The sequence below is a fragment of the Xenopus laevis genome, chromosome 1S (assembly GCF_017654675.1).
Source record: "Xenopus laevis strain J_2021 chromosome 1S, Xenopus_laevis_v10.1, whole genome shotgun sequence".
NCBI lineage: Eukaryota > Metazoa > Chordata > Amphibia > Anura > Pipidae > Xenopus > Xenopus laevis.
The window spans coordinates 127,255,940-127,269,214 of NC_054372.1; the positions used below are offsets into that span (position 1 = coordinate 127,255,940).

The following is a 13,275-nucleotide window of genomic DNA, read 5'->3' on the forward strand; positions in this document are numbered from 1 at the left end:
TTAAGTAGTATAGCATGATACAGTATGTGAAGGTGGATCAGAGTTTACTGATGCATCTGGTGTACAACAATTAATTTTTATTGGAAAATGGTGAGGTTTTGTCACTACAACCAGTTTTATACATATAAAATTATGGAGCAGGGTTGCTTAGTATTTGGGGAACAATAACTTCACAAAACATTGGCAAAGCAATCTAAAAACAGCAGCATTATGTGCAAGATTCCCCAGCCAGTGGGAAGCATTTATTGGGCTCCTGTTTGAGAGCAAACATCTTACTGGCTGCCAAAAGCAAACACTTTAATATCATATTTATAATTAATAGGCTGTAAGAATTAAATACTCTGGTATCATTCTGCTCCTATTGACTTTTTTCAATAAAGAGTAATACAACAAAAGTGGACATAAAAACTCCCAACAAATTTGGCCAATGGTGCTTAAATCAAGTTTTAAAGGGGAAGGAAACCTAGTTGGCGCAAAAACCATCCCCCCCTCCTGTGTGTTGCCCACCCTCCCTCCTCCCCCCTGGCCTACCCGTCCCGCTGGGCAAATGCCCCTAACTTGTTACTTACCCTTCTGCGCAGGTCCAGTCCAGGGAGTTCACAGGCGACATCTTCTTCCACGCGATCTTCTTCCTGTGCATGCGCATGCGCAGTAGGAGCATTTCGCCGGTACGGATCTACTGCGCACGTGCCAAAAGTCACAAAGTATGGCGCAGTAGATCGTACCGGCGAAATGCTCCTACTTCGCATGTGCTGGTCAATGCAGGAAGAAGATCGCGTAGAAGAAGATGTCATCTGTGAACTCCCTGGACTGGACCTGGGCAGAAGGGTAAGTAACAAGTTAGGGGCATTTGCCCAGCGGGACGGGTAGGCCAGGGGGGAGGAGGGAGGGTGGGCAACACACGGGAGGGGGGAGGGTTTTTGCGCCAACTAGGTTTCCTTCCCCTTTAAATAACAGGCAGCACAGAAACCAGTGCAACTAGCATCAACATTTAATAATCAGCCTTGTAGCATCAGCTTATTTTAAAGGTCAGCCCAATTTTCTGCTTGATAATTTGTGATGACCCCTAAGTTTAGCTTCTCAACAGCTGCTCAGAGACCACTGAGGGAAAAAAAACATTCTCATTTAAAGATGGGCAAGTATTTGAAGGTTGGACATAAAAATTACTTTAAGGGGCCAATTTACTAAAATTTTCTATTTTTTTAACGAATCAAGTTTTTTTCTCTAAAAATATGTTTCATACATTTCTCTAAAACTCTAAAATATTCAAGATGTATTAAGCATAAAAACAAAAAAACTCTAATACAGAACTGCACCAAGTAAAAGCTGTCAAGGTCCCATAGAAGTCTATGGGAGCTGCGCTGATCCTACTCGACCATTTTTAAACTTTTAGATGTTTTTGAATTTTTTTCACTAGTAACTCAAATGTTTAGAGGTTTTCATATTTTTTAACATCGTCCAGCATTTTTTTTATTTTTCAGAGCATCTTCAAATCTGTCCTTTGTTGTTTGGGAAAATCTCGCTTGCCAGGAGGCTTGACCATGCAAAGCTATTATGAAACACTTTAATGCCTATCAAATTAATTTAAGTTTGAATGAACTCAAATAACCTTACCACAATGTGGATCTGGGGTTTGTATCTCTTTGCCAAGTCAATAATATTCACACCATTATAATAAAGATTCTCAAAGCACCCATGAAAATTCATCTTCAATAATGATACCGATTTTTCTTTTAATGGTATTCCTCCAAAGCTAAGCTTAGAAAGAAAAAAGAAATCAATAAAGCCATTAAGTCATTTAAATACCGTACAACAAGATGTTGTAGTTAAGATTTTAATTGTGCATATAATTACTGTAATGAATTCAATGTATTACATTCCATGTTATAGTCAGACTCGGTATTCTGTAATGCATGCCTTACTGACATACTTTGCCATATTTAGGAAAAAAGCACAGTTCAAACCAGCAGTAGAATATTTTGCAGAAATACAAAATCTTCATTTGTTGCTGATGCAGCTTTTACATGTTTGCTGTTTGGACATGCAAACAGAGATTTTCCTGCCTAGGTGTGCCAAGTAAAATGGTAAAATTATACTTGCAATACACTGTGATAGCCCATTGGCATTAGAGAAGCTAATTTAAAGCAATAGTGACAGTATACTTATAGTATTGTTTCTTGATAATTGTATGTGTGCAGGTTTGGGGGGTTCCTTATTCTGTATGCCATGGGGAAGGGGTTAATATAACAATATATGCAATTATTCCTAATGTGAGTTCTTTTCCCTTAAGCATTTTAATAATAAAAATCAATAAAATTTGCCCTCTGCCCTTCAACATAGCAAAATCAATCTAAAAATAAAACAATGTAAAGGAAACACTTCCTGACCACAACTGACCCTGCACAGTGCTGCACCTCTAAGTTTTCACAAAATACAGCAAACCAAATGATAATAGAGGCTATATGCAAGTCTGTTTTGGTTTGCTTCCAATTAAAATTTCAATTGTAAAGCATACCTAGCAATAGAAAGTGGCAGATACCTGCAAAACTTCACACAAATATGTTCTTATAATATCATGTATATAAACATGAGCACAAGCTGTGACGCATGCCTAAAAATGAAATGTGTTTTTTTTCTACTGCAAACAACTAAACTATGCTATTTGCTGGTGCTGCACTAAAAATTGTTGATTCATGCTGGAATGAGAGAGTGAAATCAGTCAGAATGTGTTGGTTGCTAGTGATGGGCAAATAAATTCGGCAGTTGCAAATTTGCGGTGAATTTCCTCGTTTTGCCACCAGTGAATACATTTGCGAAACTGCGGCGAAAATTCACTGGAGACAAAATCCGCTGCGCTGAAAAAATGTGGGCGCTCATCAGAATAGTCGCGCACATACAAATTGTCTTGCATAAAAATTATTCAGACACCCATTGACTTTAATGCATTTGGACAAAATAGGCGCATGTAAAAAAATATAAAAAAATAATTTTGACGCCCATTGACTTCAATGTGATCAGCAAATTTTTTGCCGTTTCGCTAATTTCGCTGTAAATTAGTGAATTTTTAGAAACAAACTTTAAAAAATTCTGACCCTTAAATGCAGAGAAGCACAGCCATCTTTTGGCTCTTCATATAGTCTTTGGGTCTCATAGCCGATTTGCGAATGTGCAATTAAAGCCGAAGAGATCTGAAGACTATACAAAGAGCCGGAAGAAGGCGACCAAGAGCTCCAATGCGCTTCTCTGCATTTAAGGGTCAAAATTTTTTAAAGGGTTTTTTTTATACTAAAGCACATCTTGGGGAGGGAGAGGGTAGGGGGCAATGCCTGGATTTTAGGGGGTTTTAGTTCTCCTTTATGTCCATCTAGTGAGACATTAAATAAATAACAAACTTAAAGTAAAAATATAAACTGGGTAAATAGATGTGCAAAATAAAAAATGTTTCTTATATAGTTAGTTAGGCAAAAATGTAATGCATAAAGGCTGGAGTGACTGGATGTGTAACATAAAAGCCAGAACACTACTTCCTGCTAGGGTCAGTACACTGGGGTTAGATACCAATGCCATTTGGCATTTTAATGAAAGCAATTGTCAATATGTATCCTGATATACAGAAGGTGTTAAGTAATTTTCATTGGAAATATCTGTTTGTAGTTAATACAGTAACTATTTCCTGAAGATTAAATTCAGCATTAAGTTCATGTAATTGTTTCTAAGAACCACTGCAACAGATTATTTTTAAAAAAAAGTGAAGTAAGTGTGTATTATTTTGTAAACCCTTTAATTTTAGTTACTAAAATAATGGTCCAGCTGAGAAATTGGAATGTGCTCTGCGTGAGAGCAAGAGGCTAACTAGTGCTATTGTTAGACATGTAAAAACTTAGCACCTATCATGTTAATTTGTGCCACAAGTTTTTGAGCATGCATCTTGTGCAAGTTGTATCATTATGTGATGGTGTTTTGGTGCATGTGCATTGTGCTTTTAAGGCCAATCCTGCTTCGACCGTGATCTTTCTTGTATTCCTGATCTTCCTTGACTTTTGTCTGTTTTCCAGACCTTGTCTGACCCGGCTTGAACTTTCTCCTGATTTTGGCAACTGGTTTTGGACTTTTTCCTAGAGTTTTGCCAACCACTCAGGCACTCCTGCCAATCCTCCCCTGAGTCAGTCCTTTCAGGTGTTGCGTGGGAGGAAATGATTCTCTTCTTTACTGACTCTTTTTCCTGCCTACTAACAGTCACATTTCTTATTTCCTATATTTATTTTCTTTAAATCTATATACATTTTCCTAGATTAAAATGTTCAGAAATATCTTACCACAGGGAAATGAATGTACAGTATAACTAACTATTCTATGTTTCAATTGTTTGTTTATATAACCTTATGTGATTTTCATCAACAAGATGTCAGAGAATGCTCCTACCCATGAATTCAACTGTTAAAGGCTTAGCATAAAATACCAAAGCTGTAGAAAGAGACTTCAAATAATTCAGTTACTTCCAAACACATTATATGCCCATAAATCCATTTTATGGCCCTTTTAACGTTTAAAGGTTTTGGCTGATCTCAAACTCAAAAAGATTTAATCCGTCAAAATAGACAAAAATGCTCTATAAAAATATGAAAAAGTCATGAACCAACCTTGGACTGAACTAGGTTGTACGTGATAGGTCTTTGAATCAATAGGTTGGGAAGGTCTATAACCACCAAGACCATAGACCCCCGTGCTTTGAGAAAACAGTAAGGACTTTCAAAAGCAAGTCACATTTTTCTTCAAAGTTTTAACTTCAATGTGCTGTTTGTGAGAGGGCTTTGGGGGCACTAAGAAAGATTATGGGATATAAACCAAACAATATCTTAGAAGGACAAATCGAAATTTATGATCAGAATCAGTAATGGGAAACCACAGAAATGTCCTCCTCTACAATAACAAGTCTAATTGCTGTAACAAATTGTTAAGCCGTAATTAGTGACATACTGATTAATAAACTTAGTGGTTGGCTAATTTAAACTGAATTATTATGTGGATACAAATTGTAGTACAAATCTATTGTTTTTTTAGTGTTCAATGATGCAATTATATTTATAAATTAAAAAATACACACTTTTTGCCTAAACAGGTATGGGAATTGTTATCCAGAATGCTCGGGACCTGGGGTTTTCCTGATAACGGATCTTTCTGTAATTTGGGTCTTCATGCCTTAAAGGGATACTGTCATGGGAAAAAATGTTTTTTTCAAAATGAATCAGTTAATAGTGCTGCCCCAGCAGAATTCTGCACTGAAATCCATTTCTCAAAAGAGCAAACAGATTTTTTTATATTCAGTTTTGAAATCTGACATGGGGCTAGACATATTGTCAATTTCCCAATCACTCTTTACTGCTGTACTGCAAGTTGGAGTGATATCACCCACCTCCCTTCCCCCCCCAGCAGCCAAACAAAAGAACAAAGGGAAGGTAACCAGATAGCAGCTCCCTAACTCAAGATAACAGCTGCCTGGTAGATCTAAGAACAACACTCAATAGTAAAAACCCATGTCTCAGTGAGACACATTCAGTTACATTGAGAAGGAAAAACAGCAGCCTGCCAGAAAGCATTTCTCTCCTAAAGTGCAGGCACAAGTCACATGACCAGGGGCAGCTAGGAAATTGACAAAATGTCTAGCGCCATGTCAGATTTCAAAATTGAATATAAAAAAATCTGTTTGCTCTTTTGAGAAATGGATTTCAGTGTAGAAGGCTGCTGGAGTAGCACTATTAACTGATGCGTTTTGAAAAAAACATGTTTTCTGATGACATGATCCCTTTAAGTCTACTAGAAATTAATTTAAACATTAAATAAACCCAATAGGTTGGTTTTGCTTCCAATAAGGATTAATTATATCTTAGTTGGGATCAAGTACAAGCTACTGTTTTATTATTACAGAGAAAAAGAAAAAATGTATTATTTGGATGAAATGGATTCTATGGCAGCCTTCCGTAATTCAGAGCTTTCTGGATATCGGGTTTCCGATATATGTACAGAAAAGCATTTATTCTATAAACAGGCAGACACATGATCTGGAAAAATAATGGTGCAGAAGGTTAAAACCTGATGTTTGATAATATGTCAATGAATAAAAATAAATATTAAAATATAAAGTGTGTCAGTTTAAATTTGTATCCTGCATCTATAATATAATAAAATTTTTGAATGGGGCATATAGTATATTGTTTTAAAAATAAATAAATAAACGTATAATGTTACATGGTAAAGTGGCACGAAGGTGGGAAAACAGATTCTGGAATTTGTACTAATTGAAATGGTCGGGTAAAAGAATGGGTTGCATCTGGTAAAGTTATACATGTAGCATCAAAAAATATATCCATTTCATACTGAAAAAGGCAGAATACAATGGATTAGAGTTCACTCTGGTCATTTTACCACCCATGTTATAAGTGAGGTTTTTGGGGGTAACGCAAGGCCTTCTTGAGTCAAACTGATTTGTATATTGAGTTGTCTTAAAGTATGCAAACCTAAAAAAAGAGGTTTTGCCTTAACTTGAGGTGTCATAGTTTCTGGAAATAATGATACCGATTTAAAGGGAACTGCCGCAACAATGTAAATTTAATATAATCCTCATACTGAAATAAAAAAGTTTCTAATTTTTATCAATTAAAAATCCTGTACCATTTTCTGAAATAATTATGTTTATCTTAACTGTCCCCTCAACATCTGTTTCCTTCATTCTCTCTTCATTCTCTCTTCAAGCAGAAGATTGGTGTCAGATTTTGATTGACACTGTGATCCAATATATCTTTTGGGGAGCTCCATTTTCTAGCATATGTATTTGAGCTCACTTAAATTACTATTTCCAGTACAAATAAAATATAATACAATAAATTACTTTGTCACAAATTCTGCATGTAGAGAGACTGGATTTCTGGTGATTTTCTAATACATCTTCTAGGCAAAACTGCTTTATATGGAGACAGATGCTGAGAGGGGGAGAATGAAGATTAACTTTATTGTTTTAGAAACGGTTCAGAATCTTTAATTGATTACATTTAGAAAATATCTTAATTCAGTGTGATAAAGGTTATTTTAAATGTTCATTTTTGAAATAGTTCCACTTAAACAGTAGAGGACTGTGACAGACGGGTGGGGCCATAGGGGTAAGAGATTGTGTGATGTTTTGCCAGTGCAGGTAGTGGTGCAAGGATCAGGCCTTTTTGTCTCAAGAATAAAGCACAACCCATAACTTGTAATAATATTTCATTATGACATTTCAGATAAAAAAACAAATATAAATCAGCAAGTGTCATCCTGATGAAGATTAGTTTCAGATTAAAAAATATGTGGCATGGATAAATCTTAACAGGATTGAATTATTGCATAGTAACAGTGTGCCTGGTGTTTATTGTTTTACAATCACACAATGAGTTTACCTTTACTGACTAACTAACTAATCATTTTAACAATACCTATGGAAAATCCAATTCCGTACATTTCAGAACTACATCAAATCTATTGTTTTATGCTTTTCAGGTAGACTAAAATGAGAAAAAGGGGGAAAATGTGTTTGGCTTTCTCTTACAAATTCATTTTGGACTAATGGGCCATGTAATTAAGTAAACTGTATTTTTTTAGCCTGAGCATTGTGCAGATTACATGAAAGTGGAACTGAGTCTGTGTGCTGAGTCTGTATTTAATTGATACAGAAAGATGAAGCATAAAGATACACACCTCATAATCAATGTCCAAATGGTATGTGTCTCCTTTCATGAAGAAATGATTCACATGTCTGTCAACACTAAAATTGACTTGTCTGCTAAAACGCTCGATGACAACCGAATGCCATTGCTGATCATCTAATATGCTTCCCAGAGACACATTAACATGAGGAGGAGAAGGATGAAATTGTGCATTTCCTTAAATGAGAACAGATGAACCATTAAATCAGTTAAACAGCTACAATCAACACTATAATACTGGGCCCAATTTAATTCCATAAAACATTTTTAAAGTGAAAGTGCAAATCAGTATCCTGAAGATGGCAAAATCATGATGGTTTTTATGGTGTATTTTATTTGCTTATCTATTCTGCATATCTTCAAACTGAAATATAAAATGCTATGTTTTTTTCTGTGGGACTATCTTTTAGCATAGGCACTAAATGTCTCAGCAGTTTACCAATAGCAATAAATCAGCAATTATCTTTAATCGGATTTATGCAAGTTAGACAATGAAAACAAAGACTGCTGCTATGGGCAACTGCAACAGCAAGGGTTAAAAATTGCATTATTATTAGTATGATGATGATGACTATTATTATTTTGATATACTGTACTGTATATATGGAATAGATTTTTGATATATTGAAAGAAGGGGCAAACAATTGCCAAGGATACCACTCTCCCCCGAATAAACTAAATTTAGGTGTAAGTCCTCATGAAATTGACCTTACAGTGGTGGGCAATTGTGATAGGGTACTAGATTGTAAGATGCACTGGGGCTTTTGAGAAAGTGGCTGTTAGGCTACAAACGCTTCAAGCATATAATTCTGATATGAATGTGATTCTGAACTGCCTATGTTTTTAAATGGATAAATAAAGAATGGAGTTTTAATTTGATCCTGGCTTATATAGTGCTCCGTGATATATACTTTTTGAATGCACTTGGGCAGGGACCGAAGTGAATGATCAATATCCTCTCTGATCTTTTAAATTTGTCAGTACTATATAAATATAATATATATTAAATATATATAAAGATGCTAGTATATTTCAGAAACTTGAAGGAAAGCCAAAGCAAGTTGCCTTTATAATGTAGCAAGAGACACATGAAGTGTTAATACTGCACAGATAAATGTTAACATGTTTGTATCATGTGTATATGCATTTACCCGTTATTCCTTTTTTTATTCAGATAAAAACAGTGGAATTCTCCAAAAAGACAGCAATGAAAAATTATCTATCTCTACCTATCTATCTATCTGTCTGTCTGTCTGTCTGTCTGTCTGTCTGTCTGTCTGTCTGTCTGTCTGTGTCTGTCACACTTTCTCTATCTATCTATCTATCTATCTATCTATCTATCAATCATCAATTTTATACACAATGCATAGTCATTTTTACGTAAGTTTGCAGTATTATGCTTATTTACTTTGGCTGGAATGGGATTCATTCATAAGGGGATGTACCAAAAGATAAATATAATTTAAAACTTATAGAAAAAAAAAAAGTAAAGCGCCTAAGGTTTTCAAAGTCCTTGTTGCAGCTTCATTAAAGTGGCAGGTCTTTACCTGAAAATTTAAAAAAAAAAAAGAGCAGGGCTGCCCGGCACTCAAACAGATCTACAGTACCAAAATATTTTAGTTAAATAAATACAGTATATCTTTCTTAGTCAAAGTTAAAAAAGTATATAAATAGGACATTACCTAGACCTCCAAATAAATGTCCAAACAAAAGTATCTAGAAGGAAACACATTAAAAAAAACTAATATATTGTTCAATATGATTAAAATCTTATTTTTATTAGTCCATAAAAGAAGAGAGCTCTCCTCTACACATTTATGTTTGGCTTAACTGAGCATCAGGAAAAACACATTTATCCCATGAGAGAACTGCTGCTGAGTATTAAGTCTGCAAGCTGCTATTGATCGTGGTCTAGTGAGTACCCTAATAAGAGGAGGTGGATCCACCACATGCATGTAGGGTGTTGTTGAACTCCCTACCCCCACAAAGTGGTTTCTTGGTTTCCCCAAGGGATTCCTTACTCTTTACCTTACATTCTACTAGACATTGATAGTGCTGCACTGTTTTCTTTTATACACTTCCTTATAGATACTTGTTAAAGCATATTCATAATTGGATTACAAATGCTGATGTAGTGCTAATGTACTGTAAGTAACACACTTTGTACAGTGTCAGACTGGGCTAAAGGTTTCTTAGCCTTGGGTCTCTTTTATTTTATTTTTAATGACTCTATTCAACAATGCAAGTGAAGCTGTAAAACAGAAAAAGATTACTATCTTTTAATATACCCAATAATTTAAGGGGAATATTTAGTACAAGTAAATCTAGAGCAACCGGACTTGTGGAGTATTCATTGAAGATTTTTCACCAATCTTCCAAGCAGCTTCTAAAATTCAGTCATTGGCATAACTCAAATAATCTGATCCCAATGGTGCGATGTAACTCTGAGGACTTACTGTACAAGTTAATTAAACTGAAGAAGCTGTTTGGATGCGTAGTAAAACATCTTCAATGATTACTCAGCAAGTGCATTTACTCTAAATTTACTTCTACTAGATATAACATGAGCTGGATGAATGAAAAACTTCACAGACAATTAAAGGGGGGTTGTCTTGAAATATGCATCTTTTCACTTATTAATTCCTTACCCTGCCAAGTATAGAGTGACAAGTAAGTTTCTGAGCTCTGAAATAGGTGACAATAGTATATGCAATATTTTTTCAGCCCATTTTGTTGTATTCATATTGGATGAAATGTAAATTATGTGCTTCTTGCATATATTTTTTTGTATATTTTATTCACAAAATGTATATGTTACAAGTATTTATGCTAACAACTTTCTGAAGTGGTCTAGTTGTTGTTTTAGTCATAGAGGAAGTACTGTTTTAAACATTTTGGAATAATTGAAAACTTGTAGGAGGAGTATATTTTCTGTGGTGTACCTCATAACGATGGGTATGTTCTCCTGAACAAATTTCTGGGACTAGAATTGGTTATTCAAGGTGGAGAGTTTTTAGCTGATACCACTGTGCATTTTAGGATCATATGAACTTGTCTATATGGCTTAGCACAAGTTAGAATGTTGTCCAGTCTGGATCTTACATGCATTTAATTTGAGGTGGGGCATTCCAAGTAAATGAGTGACATAGGGACACTGCGGTTAGAACACAAGAATAGTTAGGCTACAGAAATGACCTATGATTTACCACTGAGTATATATGAGTGGGGGCAAGCATTTGCAGATAACAGTGAATAAGGTGTATCAGTCCCCATTGGTATAATATTAAATTTACTGTACTCATTATCAGTTTTAGTACAAGCTGCACCCAAGGCAAGCATCAATAGCAACCACCCCACCCCTGCACAAGAGAGAGACAAAGTTACAAGCAGGGCTCATTGATTGGCAAATACCCATCTGGTGATCCTCTAATAGGAGTAGGCAGACATAAGAGGTACGTAGGCTAGACCCCCCCCAAGTGGTGTGTTCTAGGCATGTGCCACTTCTGCCTACCCCTAGTTCTGATCCTGCTCACTATAAGTATTTTGTGTGAGAATTACGGGTAAAGATGTGTTAGAGGAGTACCGGTTATATATTTATTAATTTTCTAAGAGACACGTTGAAGATGTAAGCTTTGCTACTGGCTCAGATGTAACTGTGGAAGTACTTCATACATACAATATGACACACTGTTACATGGTGTTTTTTTAAGCGGTTTATTTAAACTTAATTTTGGAACTATCAAATGTGTTTTGTTTCAATAAGTGAGAATTACATATAATTTTCTTTTGTTCTCTTCATTCAAATATGAGACAAATTACAAAGATATTACAGAAAAAGATAAACTACATGTGCTGTTTTCTTCCCCAAATACCTATGTCCTTGTCAGAAATATAGTGAGCAACCACACTATATGAACTGCATGACAGACATACAGGAAAGCAATCACAAACTATCACATGTCATTGCAAAACAGGCATACAAAACAGCAGTCAAAATGTCACTAACAAAGACAGGCAGCAGTCACACAACATCAGTTTGCCAGACAAAGAAATAGCCTTAGCAAACTGTCAAATGTCACACAATTAAGAACCAGTGATACACTATTAACTTTGCAAATATATGGTACAGAACAGTCAAGTAGCATCACATTTCAGAGGGATAGAGAGAATTCACACACTATCAATAGCATCAGAGATAAAATAAAAATCAGTCAACTACTAGATAGACAGTAAACTGACCTTGCCTTTTAGTATTGTACTTGGTTTAGTACTAGAGAGACATTTTATTATCCCTAAGGCATTAGTTATCTTGGTTCTATTGGTATCAAACCCAAAATCTTTATATTCCACATATTTATCTATCACAGTGAATAAAAATTCTGAATCCTCTTCAGATATTACCAGACAAATATGAAGGTAGAACATTGATCTACTGTAGTCGTTTTCAATGCAATACATACCGTTTTATAATAATTAGGAATCCTGTTAATGATTTATGTATGTTGCAGCAATAATATATACTTAACTAAAGTTTTAGATGTTGTTGGCCAGCCTGAGTATGAAATTAAAACTGGTTGTTTTCTTCTACCTATTCTATCTATAGAACTATATAAGAGCTGTGGATTTTAACATTCAGTGGAAACCGCCAAGCCTTGTTGAAAATCGCAGATATTTGTGTCAAAAGAACAATTCTGACCTGTTTGTATAACCTTATCTATATAGTTACAATGTAATTTAGGATAAAAAATTTTCCCATCAAGTTCAACCTTTATGTATAAATGAAATTTGCCTAACTGCTAATTAATTCCAAGGAAGGGAAAAACAAATCCAAATGAAGTTGTCTTTAGTCTACCAACTCCAAGCAGTGGATCGGACCAGCCTTTTCATAAAGTTAATTTCAGGCATTTTATAGAGTTAATTTCAGTAATTCTGTATTTTCTTCCTTACTAAAAAAGTTATCCAAAACTTTCTTGAAGTTGTTCAATGTATCTGACAATACATCTGCTTTAGGGAGAGACTTGAACCTCTACTGTAAAATATTCTTTTTTTTGCACCTCAAGATGAATCTTCTAATCTCAGTAGATGCCCTCATATCTACTAGAAAAATCTACAGTCAAAAAAGCATGTTTTTGTATGGTCCCCAATATATTTAGAAGACTTAGACAATCCCACACTCACACTAGCTTGTATGAACTTCTTGGGTGTTGCAACTCACTGGACACCTGGCATCCTTTCAATCACAGTAAAATGTACAATATAAGAACTGCACAGACTCAAGGGCTGCCCTGATTCACTAATAATTGTGAAAAAACACAATCACAGAAAATTGTAACTAAGAAAATGTTGAAATAAAAAGCTTACTAAAAACTAAAAGGTGTTTTTTCAGCTCTTAAAAAAACTATTTTCAAAAATATTTTGGTGCAGTAAAAAAACACAATCACATAAGTGCAGAGTAACCCATTCAAGAGTTTTAATAAATACACAAAACATGATCAATGGAAAAGGTGTGATCTTGATCTTTTGATTCTGGTACTTGACCTAT

The 13,275-nt window shown here is 35.1% G+C and overlaps 1 protein-coding gene across 2 annotated transcripts in view; it reads right to left on the reverse strand.

The window, feature by feature from the left end:
* The window catches only part of LOC121399446 (contactin-associated protein-like 4), a 183,851-nt gene that overhangs the window by 74,257 nt on the left and 96,319 nt on the right, over positions 1 to 13,275 (reverse strand). Inside the window, exons 6-7 of one of the 2 annotated variants that reach the window (XM_041580166.1) lie at positions 7,726 to 7,910; positions 1,615 to 1,758 (exon numbers count right to left, since the gene is read on the reverse strand). In XM_041580166.1, the coding sequence (XP_041436100.1) occupies positions 1,615 to 1,758; positions 7,726 to 7,910 (329 nt within the window). Of the gene's footprint in view, positions 1 to 1,614; positions 1,759 to 7,725; positions 7,911 to 13,275 lie in introns of those variants that run through there. The other variant, XM_041580167.1, reaches the window with a different exon arrangement.